The sequence below is a fragment of the Echinops telfairi genome, unplaced genomic scaffold (genome assembly GCF_000313985.2).
Source record: "Echinops telfairi isolate 266 unplaced genomic scaffold, ASM31398v2 ScPeMD7_7420;HRSCAF=8458, whole genome shotgun sequence".
Lineage (NCBI taxonomy): Eukaryota > Metazoa > Chordata > Mammalia > Afrosoricida > Tenrecidae > Echinops > Echinops telfairi.
This window is the reverse complement of record NW_022111320.1, coordinates 44027947-44048768: the sequence shown is the minus strand read 5'-3', so window position 1 is coordinate 44048768 and position 20822 is coordinate 44027947. Positions and strand designations below refer to the sequence as shown.

The 20822-nt window shown below is 34.4% G+C and overlaps 1 protein-coding gene and 1 non-coding gene across 2 annotated transcripts in view; both read right to left on the bottom strand.

The window, feature by feature from the left end:
* ANKRD28 (ankyrin repeat domain 28) overlaps positions 1–9346 on the bottom strand; it is a 121081-nt gene extending 111735 nt beyond the window's left edge. Inside the window, exons 1-2 of the mRNA XM_004704188.2 lie at positions 7916–9346; positions 6493–6576 (exon numbers count right to left, since the gene is read on the bottom strand). Coding sequence (XP_004704245.1) covers positions 6493–6576; positions 7916–8032 — 201 coding nt within the window. The 5' untranslated portion in view covers positions 8033–9346. The remainder of the gene's footprint in view (positions 1–6492; positions 6577–7915) is intronic.
* A 10448-nt stretch (positions 9347–19794) lies between these two features.
* On the bottom strand, positions 19795–19924 carry LOC115872145. Its single transcript, XR_004047684.1, has one exon. It is a non-coding gene; the product is annotated as a small Cajal body-specific RNA 24 (non-coding RNA).
* Between the last annotated feature and the right edge of the window lie 898 nt (positions 19925–20822).

Sequence of the window (20822 nt, the reverse complement as noted above, 5' to 3'; positions counted from 1 at the left end):
AAAATAATAATTTATAAATTATCAAGGGCTCATGAGGGAGGGGGGAGTGGGGAGGGAGAGGAAAAATGAGGAACTGTATGTGACCTCCTCCCTGGGGGACAGACAACCGAAAAGTGGGTGAAGGGAGACGGCGGACAGGGCAAGATATGACAAAATACCAACTTATAAATTATCAAGAAAACAAAGCTGTACATAACAACAACTGAACTCTTAAGCAATCTGTTACATAGAAATTATTAAAATTAAACCTAAAGAGCTAATGCTTTTGTTTTATCAGTAACAGAGATATAATAGAACTATTCAATCTCTACCATCCTTTCCAAGTGCTAACTATCCTATAAAGTAGAAGTTATGGTCCTCTTAATCCTGGGGTAAATTCCGCAAAGAAAAGCTTAGAATCTAGCTATAAATTCCTATAATAAACTATACATTGTTCAGTAATTGGTAATATTAAGACACTTCTGTTCTAATATTGCATTTATTCATTTGGAGAACAAATAGAATTTCTATCCCCCAAATACTGCTGAAGTAGAAAAGAATATTGCCATTTCGCAAAATATGTAAGTCAGAAACATGAGTGGCATGTCTGTTAGCTACTTCAATCAATTAAAATACTTCTCAATGGCCCATAGAGCTTATGCTTATGAAGATGAGCACTAGACTCTAACCATTTGCTTTGAATTTTTTATAGTCCCAAAGTAGAAACAATCTAAACATGCATCAACCGATCAATGATTAAGTAAAAATAGTGTAATGATAAATGTAAATATTATTTAGCAATAAATAGAAATGAAATACTGAAAACTGGATAATCCTTGAAAACATCATACTAGATAGCCAGTCACAAAATGCTGTATGATTCCACTTCTATGTTGTATGTCCAAAATAGGCAAATCTATAATAAGACGACTCTAAGTAATTAGTAGTGACTGAGAAATTATGAGGGCGAGGGGAGACAGAGTGTGAACACGTCTAGGTATGTTTCTTTCGGGAGTAATGAAAATGTTTAAAACTGACTGTAGTTACAGTTGGACAACTGCACACTAAAAACCACTGAGCTTTAATGGGTGAATCAAACAGGTGTGTGTGTAAAAGACAAAAAGACCATTCAGAAATAATCTCTGCATTTTCTATCACCAGCCTAAGGCAGTCCTGTTACACCTATGTATTGCTCAGGCCCAGCTAAAATCTTGAGGAGGATATTCTGTAGGCGTCTGGGACTCCGCACCATTCTCTCCTCTAGTTTACTCTCTCCTGAGAATTCTAAGCAGACCCCCAAGGATTTTGTGATCTTTCATTTTCAATTCTAAAATTTGGTTAACATGAAAATTAGGATTTGAACTTGGTATCACGAAAATTAGCAGGATATTTGTGTCACAGCTTAAAATTTTGGAGTCTTTTAAAATACAGATATAGATCCCTTCAGGACCAGTGGTGTGAGTGGCGATACTGGGAGTGTAGAGGGAGAGTGGGATGGAAAGGGGGAACCGATTACAAGGATCTACATGTGACCTCCTCCCTGGGGGACGGACAACAGAAAAGAGGGTGAAGGTCGAAGTCGGACAGGGCAAGATATGACAAAATAACGATTTATAAATTATCAAGGGCTCATGAGGAAGGGGAGAGCGGAGGGGGGGGAATACAGATATAAGTTTTATGGGAAAAAGACACTGTTGAACCGTTATTGCTTTATGGCTCAATTTGGCAGTAAATCAAGTATTTCCTTCATGAGTTGGTATCAACTTAATGGCAGTGAATTTAGTTTTAGTCTGGTCTCTACTGGCTTTCATGTTTACTCAATTATTACCAGTCTAATATAGTTTTAAATTCTTATTCTGCTATACTCACGCATACCCAAGATAGTTAACCTTTCAAGTTTTGGTTGAATATCTATCAAGTGGGTTTTAATCTACTGAGATTACAAGATTATTGTGTAAGTTAAAATGAATGACATTTTAAAATATGCATAATAGTGTTTCAGAAATAAAATTCTGTAATTAACACCAATTCTTATCACTTTGGATAGAAAAAGAATTTTCTGCTTGTAGAAAATAATTCTTATAGAGTCAATCCTCTAAAATGCTCTATAATTAATTCAGATTAATTTTCTGGGCTCTAAAGCATGGTATTTAGATACCAGTAAATCCTATGGAGCTTTTTGTGCAAATACAGGTCAGTTCAGGTCATTCAGAATTTTTATAGCACCTTAAATTTGGAATAGGAAAGAATGTGAAGGTCATTAAAAAAACCCAATACATTTTAAAGCAACAGAAGAGTGATTCTAGAGTTTAATGAATATGTCCACGTTAAATCAGAAAGAAGGTATGAGAAACTAGGTCCTTAATTCAATCGAAGTGTTCATTAGTATGAATACCACTCCACTTAAAGCGCGCGCGCGCGCACGCACACACACATACACACTGAACCATGTTTCACTTTTTTGGTTTAAAGTGCTTTGTCCACTCCAGGTGACTTTTATTTTTCTAAATTTCATTTTTCATTGCGTTTAGGTAGCCAATAATCTTCCTCTGTTAGGTTTCCTACACAGCCACCTATTTCCTCTATCTTCTTTCCTGTGAAAATCCTAATACAGAAGTGCAATACATTCCATGATGTTAAGCCTCTATTCCTACCCCAAGGGATGAACTACATCAATCGAAGTGAGCATGCTAATTGGCTTCATCTAGATTTTTTTTTTTTAAGGAAATTCATATGGAGAGTCCCCTTTGCAATGTCTTTGGTGGTAGTCCTGAGTACACGATAAAGCATTCATCATTTTCTCTTGAGAAGATATTCAACCAGACTTCTGACATTGCTGTCTTAACCAACTCAAGAATCACTTAACTCTGGATTAAATTATTAAGCAATAACCAGCTGTCAATGTTATCAATTCCATCATTGAAAATACCCAGGACTGCTAGGAAAACAAATCTGTCTTGAAAGAAATACAGCCAGTATGTTCCTCAGAAGCTCAGATGGCAAGACTTCATCTCACACACACTGGATATAATGCTCAGCGAAGTAGAGGGTCAATGGAAAGGGGAAGACTTTAACGAAAGGAACTGACACAGTGGTGCAACAATGGCTCAAACATAAGAATAACTGTGAGGGCAGCGCGGCACCAGGCAGTATTTTGTTCTACAGTACACAGGGCTGCTCTAAGTTGGAAACAACTCCATCTAATGACAACGGTTGTCAATCTCATGTGTGTTTCCAATGTCTGATTTTTTGGAAGTAAAATGCAGGCTTTTCTGTCAAGGCAAATACATTCTCTGTTACACCACTTTAAGGATTTAGGATTAAATTATTACACAAAAATTTAATAATAAAATTAAACAATAGACTTCTATTTAGTCAGATAATCAGTACTTATGGCCCAAAGTCTCCAGATACAAAACTCCAGTATTTTCTGGTGAAATCATTTTACCTATCTTCTGTAACATAAGATTCTCATAGTCAATAATATGGAAACGTAAGTTTTTAAAGAGATTTTGGTTAAAAATCTATTGCTGATGTTACTAAGAAGGATACTATTTTCTGTGGTTTACGATATTAAAAACTTGAGTATTTGACTAAAGCTAATTTAAAATAATAAGGAAGAAACGAACCAGTCAGGGTGCAGTATAACACCAATGAAACATACAACTTTCCTTTAGCTCTTTAGTGCTCCCCCCCACCCTCCACTATCATGACCCCAATTTTACTTTACAAATCCAACAGAGCATGTACAATGGTACAGATAAGAGCTCACAACACAGAGAATGCAGAACAGATAAACCTCTAAGGACCAATAATGAGAGTAGTGATACCAGGAGGGGAAGGAGAAGGAGGAGGGGAGAAAGGTGGAACCGATCACAAGGATAGAAAATAACCCTCTCCCAGGGGAACGGATAACAGAAAAGTGGGTGAAGGGAGACAGCGGTTGGTGTAAGACATTAAAAAAAAATTTATAAATTATCAAGCGTTCATGAGGGTAGGTGGGGGAGAGGGAAAATGAGCTGATACCAAGGGCTCAGGTAGAAAGAAAATGTTTTGAAAATGAAGATGGCAACATATACACAAAGGTGCTTGACACAACGGATGGCTGTATGGATTGTGATAAGAGCTTTAAGAGCCCCCGATAAAATGGTTTAAAAAATAAAAAATTATGAAAAAAAATAATACAATGAGAAATAAATCTAAACTCTTGCACTTATTCTAAGAATTTTAAAGCATATTCAAAATATTTAAGATTAAGCAACATTGCAAAAAGTCAGGAGTTACTCACAATACTTGTTTTAACTAACTCTAATTTAGAAAAATTTGTTAAAATTCCAGTTATCTTTTCTATTTTTCTCCATAAACCTTAAAACTTCCCTCATATTACCTATTGAAATTCACTAAATTTTATGCCAAAACAGCAAACTTTAATACACACACACCAACTCTAAATATACCAAGTACTTTCTAAGCAGAGGACAAAATTGAAAATCTTTGCCATCTTAAATTAGAACAGGTAATATTTAACAAATCTTAACATGTTGACAATTACCACTCAACAAGTAAGAAATAGTCACAACAAAAAAGGCCTAAAAGCAAACATAAAAATGTCACAAAATTCATAAATCATTGAAGACAACCACCAAGGACTCATCCTTAAAAGGGCCTTCTGATTAAAGTTACAGAACACTCCAGGACATGTTTTTTAAAAATGAAGACTAAAAGCATAATAAAGAAATTATAACTAGAAAAATAGAGGCTACACACTATTTAAGTTAGGGGGTCAGGCACTAATAACACTAGTCACACATACACATCAGCTCCCAAAGATGTCACAGTACAGCAAACTGTTGCTCCAAATAATGACTCTGAATGAAACTTTTTTTATTTTGGAAAATTTTATTAATATAACAGAAAAAGAGCAAAGTTGGTTATGAGATTCACATTAGCCATTGTAAATGTGATTATAATAGAAATTTTTTCACCAAGAATTTTGTTAGTAATTATTTTGAAAAATGAAACAGAAAGTCTGCTTTTCTCCACTTCAAAGTACAAATATAAAGACTAATTTCTGTACTAAAGTAGACCCTCGAGGGCACCCAAATTAGGTAAAGTTTAAAGTGAGGAACTTTCTTCGAAATCAATGGGAGATTAAGTATCTATTTTCCAAGTATAAAGGTAAAGACAATTCCCTTAGAAAAATTTTAAAGGGGAAAAAAAAGAAGCAATGAATGCGTTTTAATTATCATCTGATGCTAAAGTCATTTATTAAGCTAAAGATTCAAATCTATTCGCTTACCTAAATTTAAAAAAAGGTAAAAACAATTTATATCTATCAAACATTAAGTGGTCCCAGTAGTATAATAGGAAGAGGAGAGCTCAAGATGAGCACACAAGGTATTTTCTTACAATTAAAGTCATTTCTCAGTCAGTTTTAGCATCACTGCAGCTACCCAAAAGTTAAGAATCATATAACTTTTCTCCCTAACTCATAATTCAGAGCATGTTTTCAGTAAAAAAATATATGCATTAATGAATTTGATCTTTTTACAGTAAATTATGTCAAGGGTTTGTGAGGGAGGGTGGGGAAACACAGGGAATCCATGACAGGTAAACCCCTCAGGACCAAAAATGAGAGTAGCGATACCAGGAAGGTAAGGGGAAGGTGGGGGGAGAAAGGAGGAACTTATGGACAACAGAAAAGTTGGTGATGGGAGACATCGGTCAGTGTAAGACATGAAAAAAAAAAAATTTAGAGTAAACTATGTGTTTTCAGCCTCAATTTGATAAAGATATTAAGGTCACTGGAAAAATATATAAGCAGAGAAATTATTCATATCTTCACTTTTTCTAAAACTGTCCAGCAAGTCGATCCTAAATACTGAATCTACTGTATCTTTAATTTTGGATACCATTCCAACTTCTTTCTTTAAAGACTCAATTAGGCAAAATTAATGAAAATATTATTTGTCAAATGCTCAGCATGATTACTTAGAGAAAGTAAATCTGATCTCATTACCAATTAGGTATTTAATAAACTTAATGGGTATCTTATTTCAAGTTTACAAAGACTCCTGATTTGATATGTATACTGAAGTATTGAGTAATAAAAGCATCATGATGCCTACATCTAAATAGAGTTCAGAAAAATAAGAAAACACACCCTTGCACAAAGGGGCTTCCAACATTACCTTTTAATTCCATTTTCCCACATTTTTTGAAGCTTCCTTGTGTGTGTGTAACTTTGTGATTAGTGAGAAAATAAAAATGGTAAAGTATCAATGCTAAATCTAACTACAGAGTATATATATATATTCAGAGTATTTTGTGTGTGGAAAATTTCAATGTAAAAAGTTAGGAGAACAAGGCCCTCACTGGCTTGTAGCCTCGAGGCTCTGCTGCCCTCATTTAAAACTACTGTTACAGAATTGTTATGTCTTTTAAATAAAAGTCATAATTCTACAAAAGAGCTTAAAAGTCATTTTAAAGGCTAGAATCAGTGAACTGTTTTACCTGAAAGTTAACATCTTCTTTCTTAAATATTAGTGCACGAACTTCATCGGGATCTCCGTTAAATATAGCTTGCACCAGTGATGGCTAAAATATAAGAGAGCGATAAAAACATTAGTCATACCACATGGGTGATTCTAAAGGTATTTCCACACAACTTCTAAATCTAAATACTTTCTTCCCTGTAGAACCAGGAATTGCTTTTTAAAATAAACTAGATTTTTTAAGAAGTCAAATCACATCAAAGTTTAGGAGTTAGCCTTGAAAAAAAAAGGAAGGCCTTAAGGAGGGAGCTCGGTACCACCTTGATGACACAACACATCCAGGTGCTACTTGAAATGGAAAGTTTGGAGGTTCAAACCCACCAGCCACCTTTTAGGAGAAGACCCGGGGACCTTCTCCTATAGCGATTATCGCATTGAAAAGCCAAGGGGCATTTGACTCTGCCCTGTAGGGTCACTAGGAGGCAGAATCTACTTGAAAGCACACAGCAACATGAAGAATAAAAAAAGTCACACCATTTTGACCTAAATAAGGCAATATAGTGAACACAATTTTATTTTATTTCTTATTAAGTTGAAGTCTTCTATTTATACATACGATAAAAAGAAAGTCTTCCAAATACTTGTATGATACCCTAGTATTTATTTGAGGGATACAACTTATCAAGCAAACTGTTCGCTATCCATGCTGGAGTTCATGAAGAAAGACCCTATGGAAAAGTCTGTTTGGAGCACCAAAATATCTTGCATAGGTTAGAGCATTTTATGTATGATGATAGAAATCTCAAGAGAGCAAATGTGACAGTTGCTGGAAATTACTGTTAATGAAAACAAAACAAAAACCCTTATACCTGAAGGGCGTGAAGACACAAACACGTGCATGTCTAAATATAACAATTTCCTAATCTACAACACGGCCTCTCTGATAAAGTATCATATTATACTAGGAAGAAGTCAGGTAACAACAGCATTAGAAATAAAGTGAAATGAAGTTCAATCTTTTTCATATAAAGCCTTGCATGTAAATACATAAAATCCATTATAGCAAAAACCATGCCTCTGTGCTGCTGGCAGTTGTCAAGCTTTTCTAAAATATGCAGAATTCTGATTCTTGTTACAGCAGTTTCTAAAACCACACTACACAATGAAAGCAGAAATGTGGTTGTCATAGCTGCTAATTTTTAATTTTTAAAGTAATTTTTAAAAGATTGAAAAAAAAGTGTGAAATGTTAATCTAGGCATCTTAAAAAGTAAAAATCATGTGAACATTCTACACACAATTATTTAGATTATACTTATGTATTTATATTACTTTAATTTAGACTTTTAATGAAAGTATTGGAAAATAATTTAAGTTTATTCTTAAACATTAAAATGTCCCAATAGTTCAATAGAATATAAACATATAAACTCTTATATCTTACCAATACATTTCCAGAAGGTAGAGAATGTACAGATTTATTTTCCTGTGGCAATTTAGAAATGAATGCAGGAGGTTCATCTTCTATCTCCTCCAAAACAACAATACACACTCGACTCATTCGCTCTTTTAAAATACTAAAATCAAAGCTATATGATAAAAGTCACAGTTGGAAGAATACAAGTAGTTTTTCCTCCTCTTCTGTAAAACGCTTGCAAACATTCTCTGTGAACAATACAGCTGTTTTATTTTTTTTAAGTTACTACTAGGTACCACTGGAAAACGGTGAAGTTTAAAATTACAGCTATATAACTTTCTAAAAACAACAGTTATATTTTCTGCTGGGTTACTGCAATACTGAAAAGAAATTTCACAGGAATGTGTCAATAACTAAAACTGAGGCCAGCAAAAGCTCATTAAAAAATATCTTTCCCTGCCAAAATAGTCATATTGCTGAACATTTACTCACATAAAAAAGTCACTGTTTCTGGTGATACACCACCACAAGATGTAGAATGAAATGAAAAACAACTGCTAAGACAGAGAAGATAACAGCGAGACCCACTCTTGCCTGCAAGGTCATATAGTTACCAGTAAGCTGGATTTCTATAGCAGGGGTGAGAGGGAGATCTCACTATTTTGTTTCCACTTCTAATCTATCTTCATTTCTTCAGCTTCAATGGTTTAATGCAGATACTATCCAGAAAAAAAAATACAGCTAGAGCTCAGCACAAATCCTGAACACGAAGTGTAGAGGTTGACAAGCCTTTCTGTTTTGAAAAGAAAGGGGGGAACCCCACTCCGCATTAATAGCAAAGCTGCAGTACATTTACATGCGATGAGTCAGACCACAGGAGACAATAGGACTCTTGGTACTAGAATACAGCTTGATTAATCCAGACTTCCCAAACAGAAGAAACACAGACAGCTTTATTCCCATCGATAGCATAAGCAAGGCAGAACGTTCATTCTTTCTCCATCAGGCAGTTGTCCGTTGCTTTCAACAGAAGGGCACAGGCACCAGGCAGAAATGGTGTTACAGGAGAATCCTAATAGAACAAGCAGGCTACGAAGGAATTAGAAAGCATTTGAGCTCAAATTACAGCTTCAGGTTTTTTCTTTTCTTTTTTTAAAAAAAGAGAGAGCCAGCTCCAAAAAGAAAATAAATACAGTAATCACTCCAGTGTTTCCTTTTATCTCCACACGATTACCGCTTCCATTAAACAGTCTTCATTCAGAGAAAAAACTAGCCGACTGTGCATCTTTGAGCCAAGTACTTTATTCAATCATCGCCTCTGTGCCAATAGTTTCCTTCCACTGTGAAAACCACTTCAGTTATCCATGTTAGTAAATTTCAGATGCTTTCCGGTTCCTCAGATGATCTTGCAAAACACCCCAAGCGAGTACGTCCTTTAAAAATATCTGTAGAACCTCAGGATCGGCTCCACAAAGCATTCCAACTGAGCAAGTCAGAAGAGCAAAGACTGCAGACCCGCAGGATGAAATGCCTAGTAATGCTCACATGTTACACTTACCAGAGATCTGAGCGACTGCTCAGGATGTAACTTCCTCTAACAGAAGAAAAAAAATAGTGCATTTGGACAGCCTTCACAATTAAACGGCTCATGCCAGTTCTGTGACTAATCCAGATCAAACTAAAAAATTCTATAACTGAAAAATGAGTGCGCTCTTTAACATTTTCCACTAAAAGCCACAAGGAAATCTGGTATACTGTCTCTGCTGACTAACACTGGTTTTAGCAAGTAAACAATTCCAAACAGCTTAACGGCTTTCATGTGTTACAGTACAGCAAATGTTTAACCCTTTCATGACAAATACAATAAGAACTGGCAGTGAACCCCTGAAAAAAATTGAGAGGAAGACGCATACTTCACTAGAAAATAAAAATTTTGAACCCAAGTAAAGGTTTTTCCCCCTTAACCAACATTATGTTATTTCCAAAACTAATAGGTTTAAACAAGACATTTATGACTTTCTAATAATTTCTAATTAGTTGAGGATAATCAATCATTACAAATCCCAAAGTAAACATTAAAATTTTCATAATGTAAAAATTCTAACTCTGAAATTACACAGATCACTTGCATTTTGTCTGAAAAAATTTAAGTTTATCCTCCCATCTTGAGAAACTGAATAAACCCTTAAAAATGTTAAACAGCTATAAAAAACTGTTTATAATAGTTCTTAGTATTGAATTATTGATATATTAAAAAGATATAAAACACAGAATCCATCTCCTCTTAAAATAATTTTTTCAGAGTTTTAAAGTGTCAAAAAGAACCATGTTATAGTCAGTTTTTTTCTTTTCTCTTTCTCTGTATCCAATGCTTAAGAGTATTTTCCCACAGAAAAATTGTACAGGAAATACCACTGTCCCTTTTACATCTGTGTTCTTTTGTTCATCATCTGGAATTTTTATTAATAAACATAAGCTTTTAAAATATTTTAACATTTATGATGTTCCATACCCTCCAATATCTCCCTCATTATGGAGGAAAAATTAGACTAAGAAACTGTGGGCTATTCAAAGTCATGCAAATTACAAACTCCAAACACACTTGCTTTTTAATCTATTATGCTTTGTGTATACATATATACATATAGAGAAATTCTCACTCAAGATTTTTGCTAACTTTTAATAGTGACTTTAAAAAGATAAATAATCTATGATGGTTTTTAAAAGTTTAATAACAAAGTAATATACTATCTATTGCATTAATATTCCAAGAAGTTATTTTTAAGACTATTCTTAACTCATGTGTTAAGCCAGTTTACATAATAAAACTATTAGAAGGGGGAAAGAGCATTGTATTGATAATGTAACAATGTCAGAAATCTGATATTTGTTTTTATTAATCTGTGAGAGTCTATACCCCTAAGTATCTAAACCAAGGTACTAAAATATATTAACAATTCACAGTTGCATTTGGAAATGTAAAATGGTTTTAAGCCACAAGAAAAGCATGAAAATATTTTAACAATCAAAAGAACTGTTAATCAGCTCAAACAAGGCTGAACAAAAAATATTGCTTTATGTGAAATATCTGAAAATGAAAACTATAGTAACAAAAATTCTATATTCCATGTGCACGGTATTTCCTCCCCAACCAAAGTAAAATCCCTTTTTCTGTAGGCAATTTAACTGTTTCAAAGTACCTACTTAAGACTTGAGGGAGAAGGTATATCATTTCTTGCTCTAAGCCAAAGGCCATATACTTAGGTCTCTCAACCAGAAAGCAAGCTCCTTGACAGCAGACTATCTTAAATACATATTACTTCTGTCCATCTGTAAATAATTTCACTGAAATGAATTCTACTATGTCACATGATTCTAGAATAGAGTGGCAAAATTATAAAGTTCATTTTTAAAGGGGTGGAAAAATGTCAATATACTTTAGAAAAACAGGCATTAAGGAGTAATAAAGTGAGTTTCATACCTCTAATCAATTATTTACATACAGAAACTGATAGGATTAAAACAGTTACCATTACAAGTAAGGGCTCAATAATAAAGCTACTAGGAGTTTAAATTCTGCTTCTACCATTTACTAGTTGTGTCCTTGGGCAAACTAAATTTCCGGACCCTCAGTTTCTTCACAGGTATGAAATTTGAATAAAAATCACATTGAGATTTTATTGAGGTGATACAGCAATAGCAAAGTGACTGAGAATATAAACTTGGAAGCCAACCAGCCTGGATTTTAAACCAGATTTGTGAGACCTTAAATGTTTTAACTTCTCTGTGTCTCATTTCAACTCTTCTAAGTCAGGAGCTGAACTCATCCCTTTCGAGTCAAAAAGCAGACACGAGGGAGAAACACACATCCTTAGATCAACCATAAAAGACATTTGCCCCCAAACAAGGTCAGAAGATAAGAAGGGATAAGGCAGAAAGACAAACAGGAAACACAAGGAGAAAGTGTGAAGAATGCTGTTACTGTATATTGTAGAAATTGCAAGCATTAACACAAAACACAATGCATATCATTTGTTTTGATGAATGACTCTGTACACTTAAACCAAAGCACCAAACATGTACAAACAAAATCTTTCAACAAAATCTACTCTATAGTGTTACTACAAAGTTTAAATAAGACAATCTTCTTACTATGGATTTCCAAGATGGCTGAATGATGTGACCCGTGGAGCCAATGAGTAGGTTTAGGGCTAATTATGCACAGGCAGGTACCCAACCTCCTAGTACTATACATGAAGCTAATCAGAACCCCAGAAACCAGACACTTTATAAGACCACAGATTCTTATCTTCTACATATTCCACATTAATTGAATCACAGTCTGAGGACAGTGTATACAATCAAAGATAAATCAAAAACAGACTTCAGTAATTCTGATTATAAGTTATTAGCAACAAAAAGCACCATTATTTCCTGATAACTTCTACTGATTAAGACTTCTATCCTAAAGAAATTCACATCTTAAAAGGAAAAAGAGAGAAGTGCATAAATAATTAAGAAATAAGGAAATAAGAAAGAAATTCTGATGACAAATTACTGACAAAGATTGTGCAAACTGTTAAGTTCAACTTTTTTTTTTTCAATTAGGAACATAACAAAAGAATGTGGTTTTTCTTTAGGTGGTCACTTTTACTTTTAAAATCAAATTTGTTAGTTTAAGATTTTAACAATTTTACCTCTAGTAATATTATAATGAACTCTTTAGCCATATATAATTTTCAAACAAACAATAAAAAAAATCTTATCTGTACCTAATAGGATAAAACTAACATGCACACAATTCAATTATGTGCCACCTTCATTTAAACATAACATTCTGTAAGTGAATAAAACAAAAATATCCCATACCTAACAATTATAGTTGTTATACCTATACCTCAATCCTATAATCCCATGAATATATTCCCCCACCTATCAAAGTTTGTAAGGCAACTACTTCATGCCTTTATCTGCCCCATTTTGGGTATCCAATTTCTATACTGCCCATTTAGATAAACTCAGTGCTCTGGGGAGACAATCAGATTCTTTCATGTGGAGAATCTTCATTCCAGTTGGAGCCTTGTGAAATCTGCATCCATAAGCAAAGTCAGATCAGGGCGGGCCATCCATAAAGTCAGCAGCCATATGCACCAGTTCACAGGCTGAAATATCTTTTCTTCATTTGGTTGGGTTCTGGTTAACTCAATGTGGGTTGCCTCACTTAACCTCAACAAGGTATCCATTGGTCACCTCACCTTTAGACCACGGATCCCTTCACAAATTCTCAATCCCAACTCCCTATGCTAGGTCATGAACTTCAGACCAGTCAACCAACTCTCATCTTTTCTAGTTCCTGTAAACCAGGTCTATGTGTGCCAGTGCCAGATCCAACAGTCTCTTTATTGCTTCATTTCTCCCATTTCTACTCAACAAGTGGATCCAGGTGGACACCTAGCAAGCATTTCAGCTTGCCCACAGGCTCCCTTTAATGTTCAGTCCTACAGAGGAGTTTTCTTCATAGTTCCATATTTTTCCCAGCTTCTGACAAAAATCACTAGTTCAAACTTCAGAAATCCAAGGAGTTCCTTTGTCTTCAATCTGTCAACAATCCCCTAGGCAGGTCTCTTGAAATGCAACTATCCTGAGTACTCCAAAGCACTGGGTGGGGCTTATCTTTTCAGAACCTTCTTTGCAGGTGTCCTAAAACCACTTAAAGATCAAATTTTAATGATTCAAGGCAAGTGGGCTTATAAGCTCTCGATTTCACACTTCCCAATAATCATTTCTATAAATATTTATATCAATAAGCATAAATCAGTATAAACAAAGTAGAGTCAGATATTAACCTCAATTCTTAATATAGTCAAGTTCAATCCTTATTTAGCTTATCTTAATCCTTATCTAAACTATTCTATTGATACAAAATATGGGATTAGGCCTCTGACAATATCAAACCAGAGCCAGTCTTTCTGTCAGCCATTTTGACCTTCTGTCAATCATTTTCACTGAACAGCTATGATTTCATCCCCTGAACTCAAAAATTACATTAATTGCATTCAGTTTCGCCATTTCAAAGAGGAATAACCAAAGACGAAAAACCAAACAAAATAATCAAAACTTTAACATCCCACATTTTCCCCCCCAGAAAACAATACATAGTAAACTGCAAGGACATATCTGAACTCTGGGTAGCCAAGGAAAAACTACTGAGGGAGAGGTCAAGCATCCACTCTCCATCTTTATGATTTGTTTCTCTAGTACCCCATTGCTTGGACCATAATGTGTTAGTCCAGGTAGACTAGAGAAACAAATTCATAGACACTCATGTGTATAGGAAAGAGTGTTATATACAAGAACAATTGAATATTGAGAAAATATCCCAGCCCAGTCTAGACCAAGTCCACAAGTCCGTTATAAGCCCATATGTCTGATACCAATCTATAAAGTCCTCTTCAGACTCATGAAATACACACAATGACGCTAATGCAAGAAGATCACAGGCCTGTGGGTGGGAGGTCCAGTAACGTTAAGCATCTCAGTGCTGGCAGGGGTCTCCACGTGGCTCCCCCAGCTCCAAGGGCTTTGGCTGAATCAAGGAAGCATCATGTGGCTTCTCTTAGGAAATGTCTCACATGGAGTGAGTGAGTGTCCCTCCTCCAGCAAACTAGTTTATCTCCTTAGCACCTCCAAATGAGGTCATCAAGCTGTGACCTGATTGACCTTCACTTGTAAGCCTCAAATTGACAACAGATTCTGTAACTACCACAAGCATGTAAAAGGAGATCAAGATATAACTAGAAATAGAATATAAAGGACATGTTAACAAACTGGATGTAGAGATGAAGAAAGTGGTAATTACCAACAATTCCCAAGTTTACTATAGTTCAGTCCTGGTGGTGTATGGTTATGTATTGGGCTGTGAATCAAAGAGTCAACAGTTGGACCACCAGCTGCTCTGTGGGAGAAAGATGACTCTGCTCTCATAAAGATTTACAATTTCATAAACCCAAGGCAGTTCTATATTGTACTATAAAGTTGCTAGGAGTCAGAATCAACCTGGCAGTGAATTAGGTTTAAGCTTTTTGAGTGTTTACTATGTTAAACAGATTGGATTCTCTTCAATTTCTAGGTTTATATAATGAATAATTTTACTTTTTATATAATACTTAAGGTCCCTTTCAGCTATAAAAGTCTATTTCAAAGCTTAACCTACACCCCGTATTTAGCACCTAACCCTTCATAATTTGAAAATGAAGCACTGATCGCAAATTTGTCTCATTCTAGGAGGGTATGAAATTGTTCATAAAAGGTGGTGAAACCTGCCCCAATTCTACTCAAAGCCCAACATGCTAAAATATTCTAAAATTTTTGTGCCAAAGTATCTTAATTTTAAAACATTCACAAAAAACACCATAGCACTGATTCCGCAAATTTTAAAATTTTAATTTCATTCTACCATATAAACCACAGCAAACAGTTACTAAAATTATCTATATATCATTTCTACCTTCAATGCCTACTTTATGCAACTAAAGTGAGGTATTTACAAGAACTTAGCTGCTCAACAAAAGATTGGTGATTTAAATCCATCCAGAGGTTCACTGGGAGAAAGACCCTAAAATTTGCTCCCATAAAGATTATAGACCAGAAAACCCTATAGGGCACTGTCACACAAGGTTACTCTAAGTCAAAATCAATGCAACAGCAACTAACCAGTACAAGGCAAGAATATGAAAAGATATAAGAAAGTATATACTGAAAGCCAAAATAAGAGATATAAACTATACTTGCTGCTTTTCACGTGGGATTGTATATATAAATTTAAATTTATGATTGGCATATAAAGATATATTTTAATTGTCTATCCTGTGGGGGGGGGGCTTATAAAACTACCCACTAACATCACTGCTGGGTTTTTTTCATCCCTTAATTACAAGGATTCTTTCTGGGGGGAAAAAAATAATAGTCCACTAGCTAGTATATTTAATACCAAAACTCACTCTTTATCACGTTTTTTTCAGAAAACAGTTGAAACTGTAAACCTGATAATGATGTTCATATTTCCTCAAAGAGTATATCAGGGGTGTCTAATAGAAATATGTTAACCACTCAAAATGCTAAACTCATTGCCATCAAATTGATTCAACTCACTGTAGGACAGGGTAGAACTGTCCCTGTGGGTTTCCCAAACTATAACTCCATGGTAGTAGAAAGCCTGTGTATTTCTCCTGCAAAGCAGCTGGTGGTTTCAAACTGCTGACCTTGCAGTTAGTAAACTAAACACAATCACTATACTCCTAGTAAACATATTTTAAAAAATTTATGGCAGGTAAAACTTACTTTAAATAGTATTTATTGTAACCCAAGAAATACAAAATAGTATTATTTACATTTGCAAGCAATGCAAAGTTATTAGACATTTTACTTTACTGAAATTTCAAAGTTGTGTATTTTATACTTAATAGCTCACTTGGAAGCACTTGGTACATATTTAAACTTCAAAAAAATCAGTTAATGTGTCAAAGTTGTTCTAAATATATTCAAAACTTAAGTAAAGCATGAATCAAAGATTTTTCTATTAAAATGAAACAAAATCAAGAATTCAGTTCCTAAGTTATAATTTGCAGAAATGTGAGCTTTATTACATTGGTTCTAACTTGTACATGTGAATAAGGTTCTGAGTAATTATTAAAATGGTACCCAGGAAGGTTGTGCATATTGTTTCATGAGAAAATTTATTATTGCACTCAAACTTGGGTTAATTTTGTAATAAAATTAGAGTGAGACCTGAATATATTCTGAGGAAGGAGATAAAGAAAACAGTGAGCCAAGTGCTAAAAGAATTATTGATTTATGAAGCCATTCAAGTTAGAACCAATATAATAGAGCTCACATTTGTGCAAATTTTAACTGAGGATCTTCTTATGGAATAAGACGGAAGGGTTGATATGGATAAATTAACAGGTAGAAGAGAAAGGACAAAGTTGAAAATAAGGAGTCAATGTTGAGCAGTTAAAAGATAGCTAGGCTGAATAAGAACAGATGAAGAAGTGAGGGTAGTTTCAGTTGATAAGAGAAGTTGTGTGGGATGTTGGTTAACGTTGAATGGAGTGGATCACTGGCTCCGCTGTAGATGTGGTTGATATTGGTGTGACTGTGCAATATGATGTTGAAAATGTAATCTACAAGGAAAAGAAAGCACCTGACTGAGACAAGCATGACTCAGATGTTTAAAGATATGACAGGCAACAAGAAACAGAAAAGATCATTTAGGTACATGATATAGTTAATAGTATAAATGAGGGACTGGAAAAATGCTGTCTCCAAAAAAAAAAAAAAAGAACAAGAAAGAAAGAAAAATGCTGTCTCTGCTGGTCCTTCCTCCTTGCAACACACATGCCCAGGTACTGTACACCAAGATTTAAGGAACAAAAGCTACTACTTGAGAGGACCTTTAGAGCTGCATGTACTCATAAAAAAAATCAAGTTTCAGTTACTCCAAGATGCATAATAGGCTTTCTATGGAAGAGTGAAAACTCAATAGCTACACCAAAGAATTTAAAGTCTAATATTTACATTAGTGGCCTTCAGACTTGAGTCTTAAAAGAAATAATTATTCCTTCAAAAACTGTCTTAAAAATAAGTAAAACACAGTTAACAGTCATAGATCAGTTTTAGAATATACCTAATATGCCCAAACTAAGCAAGGAATAGGGAGAATAATGTGCTACCAAGTATACAGTACTGTATTTGGATAATCTTTTTAAAGTTAAATTACTTTCTCCATAATTTTGATTATCTTGAGAGGTAATTTTAAATTAAACAAAAGCATTCATCATTCAGACTGAAATGAAAACCAGTGTGAATTTTAGGTTTTAGTTTGTTTTTACTGCTGTAGTACTTTCAAATATTCTCTCTGACCTGCCTTTCACTACTTTAAGTAAGGTTGAGGTAAAAGGCAGAATCCCTGGCAAATCTCTTATCTCGTAGTAGGCCCTGGATATATACACAGTCTCTGAAATCTAATTACATTCTAGATTGCATAGCTAATTACCTCTCAACAATGTATCAATGGGCAACTATGGCCCAATATTACGAATGAATATACTGTAAGATTTTATGTTAAACAACTGAATTTACATGTTGCTCAAAAAAAAATAAAAAGTTCCCGAAAGGTTATTTGCCATTCATTTTGGTTTCTACAATACGGTGATGCTGGAGTAAATTTAGTATCAGCTTCCTACACTTTATAAGCTGAAGTGTGAAGCTTTTCAATTTTAAAATAAGTTGCTATAGTTACCCAGTGTTTACCTTTATAAGCAAGAATTACATGAGATGCCTAAGGTATTCCCACAAGAGCAGAAAGATTGGTAGCTGAAGTGCACACTAGTTATTTCACACAAATTGGGGCTGCATACACCACTTCTGTTTCAAAGTAGCTATCGTTTGGGGAATACTAAAGAAAATGATTCATGTTTTTCTGAACTGTTGAAGGGTGGAGACAAAAATACTGAACACAACTATTTTAAAATCAAAGTGATGATTCACTCACACAGTTCCCTTTATCAGTGTTTATAATTGTATATAATAACTTCCATTACTGAAAGAAAGTTTTGGGTGAATAATTTATTCTTTGCATAAACAAATTTTGATGACTTTAATAAAGTGGTGAAAATCATGCTTATACCCTAATGTTACTTTTGAGGAAAACTATGTCAATTCCATTAAGTGGTCAATTTTGAACACCTTAAATGGAAAAACAAGGATCTCTGTCAGAACTGGTAACTTGTTCATCCTTCACCTACAGAATAGTTACACCTTCCATTAATTATTATATTACAAACCTTTTACATTCAGAAAATACATGATGGCAAGAATATTTATTATAGAATTTTTGAACCAAAATAATTCTGTGATCTTTTTACCATAAGGCTTATTCTTTTGTCTGCATGTGCTGTCTAGCAAGTAACATTTTTCTGTATACTAGAATTACATGTATTCTTTAATATTAGGGCTGTTTTTGTATGCCATTGAGTCAGGCCAAATTATGAATGGCCTGAATGTCACAATTATATACATTTTAACCTGCAGGTAAGATTTTAAGTCAAAAAGTGAAGTAATTAGATTTATGTTTTAGAGAAGTCATTATGGATGTAGTATAAAAGATATCTAAATTTTAATTGATATGAGAAACTGAGAAAACAATTAGCATGCTACTAAACTAGTACATGCCCCAGGCCACAACGAATGAGATGGTTAGTAAACTGGTACTACTTTTCTGGAAAAATAAATTTGTCAAACAGTATCAATAGCACTGTTATGTCTTCCAATTCTTAAAATTAGCAATTTTATTTGCAAAAATGTGGGCAAAAAGTAATCAGAAGCCTACCAAAGACTGAATTTGAAGTATAAAGATTTGTTAAAACACCCAAAGATGTGCTCTCACTGCCATAGAGTCAATGCTGACTCATAGTAATCCCCTGCAGTTCAGACTGAAACTTTATGGGAGAGCGGGTGGTTTCAAACTATCACCATGTGTTTGCAGTCCAACTCCTAACAACTATACAAACCAGGGCTCTATAGGATCATATAAGTCGGAATCAATTTGATGGCAATGAGTACCATTATAGTGAAATTATAACTAGTATAGAAATTTTAAATGGTTAAGAATTTCTAAAAACATGGTACAAGATACATGACAGTGTTAAGTGGAGCACAACACTATACACAGTTTAATTCCAAATTTAAATATTAAAGACTAGGTAGAATTTTTTTTATCCTAACAGTAGATTAGGTACTCAGTAGCAAGGTTAAACAGAATCCCTAAAGGTACGGAACATTTAAATAACAAAAAACAATAAATGGAGTTAGATAAAAACTCGTTAAGACTCACTACACTAAGATGTAAGTGCCAGTAGTAGAACGATCCACCCTTTTTACTTGCAAAGGGTGAACAGAAAGCTACTATATTTCTCTAGGACATTTGTCAAGCATTATCTTCACCTTGAGAAGAAACTGAGTACGAATAAATATCCACCACCCAATGTATTTTTAATGTCATAAATTAAACTTTCATCTAGGTGTCATTTCAATTATCAAAACAAATTCAAAGTCACTGAGTCTATTATTCTGATCCTAGAGGCCAGAGTATAAAGCCACTCCTTTGGGTTTCTAGAACCCAAATTCTAAAACCTGTAAAAGAGTAGAAAGCCTCACCTTTCACCTGCGGTGCAAGCTGGTGCTTCTGTACTATTAACCCTGAGGTTAAGCAGCCCAGGTTAGCAGCCCAACCTACTATACCACCAGGATTCCTATTTATATTACAGCTCCACTTAAAAGATCCAAGTATTTAAAATGTTTCAAAGGTATGGAACCAAGATTACATTAGAAATAAAATAGCCAGATATAGCTATAATTCATGTCATTCACAACTAATCTTTTTAAAAGCAATTAGTTTGCACAAGTGATGGTTATATTTTATTAGTTTGTATAAGGAGAAGCTTCAAAAAGTTCATGGAGAAAATGGGTAACTGAAATTTTCCACAAACTTTTGAAGCCCTTTGTATTTGCTTGACTAAGGCTTTGAAATGATTCCAACTCATGGTGATTTGAGAAATGACTCATTTTTATTGTTCCATGATAATTTTTAAATGGTTCTCTACGCAAATTCAGAGAAATGTTTCAGTAGTCAAAGCAAAAGCACCCTCCAGTGGTCTAAGTTGATAATTACAACTAAATAGTAAAGAAAGCAATTTAACGCTTTGCAGTTTTTTCTGCATGGTCTCCCACACACAGTAGAAGGAATAAAACATGGACTATCTGACACTGACAATGTCTGTTATTGTTACTATTTTCCCCAACAGTTGCCCACTCATTCTCAATGTTTATTTGAGAACAGCAGGAATAGCCTGAGGATAGGAGTCTTACAAGATTC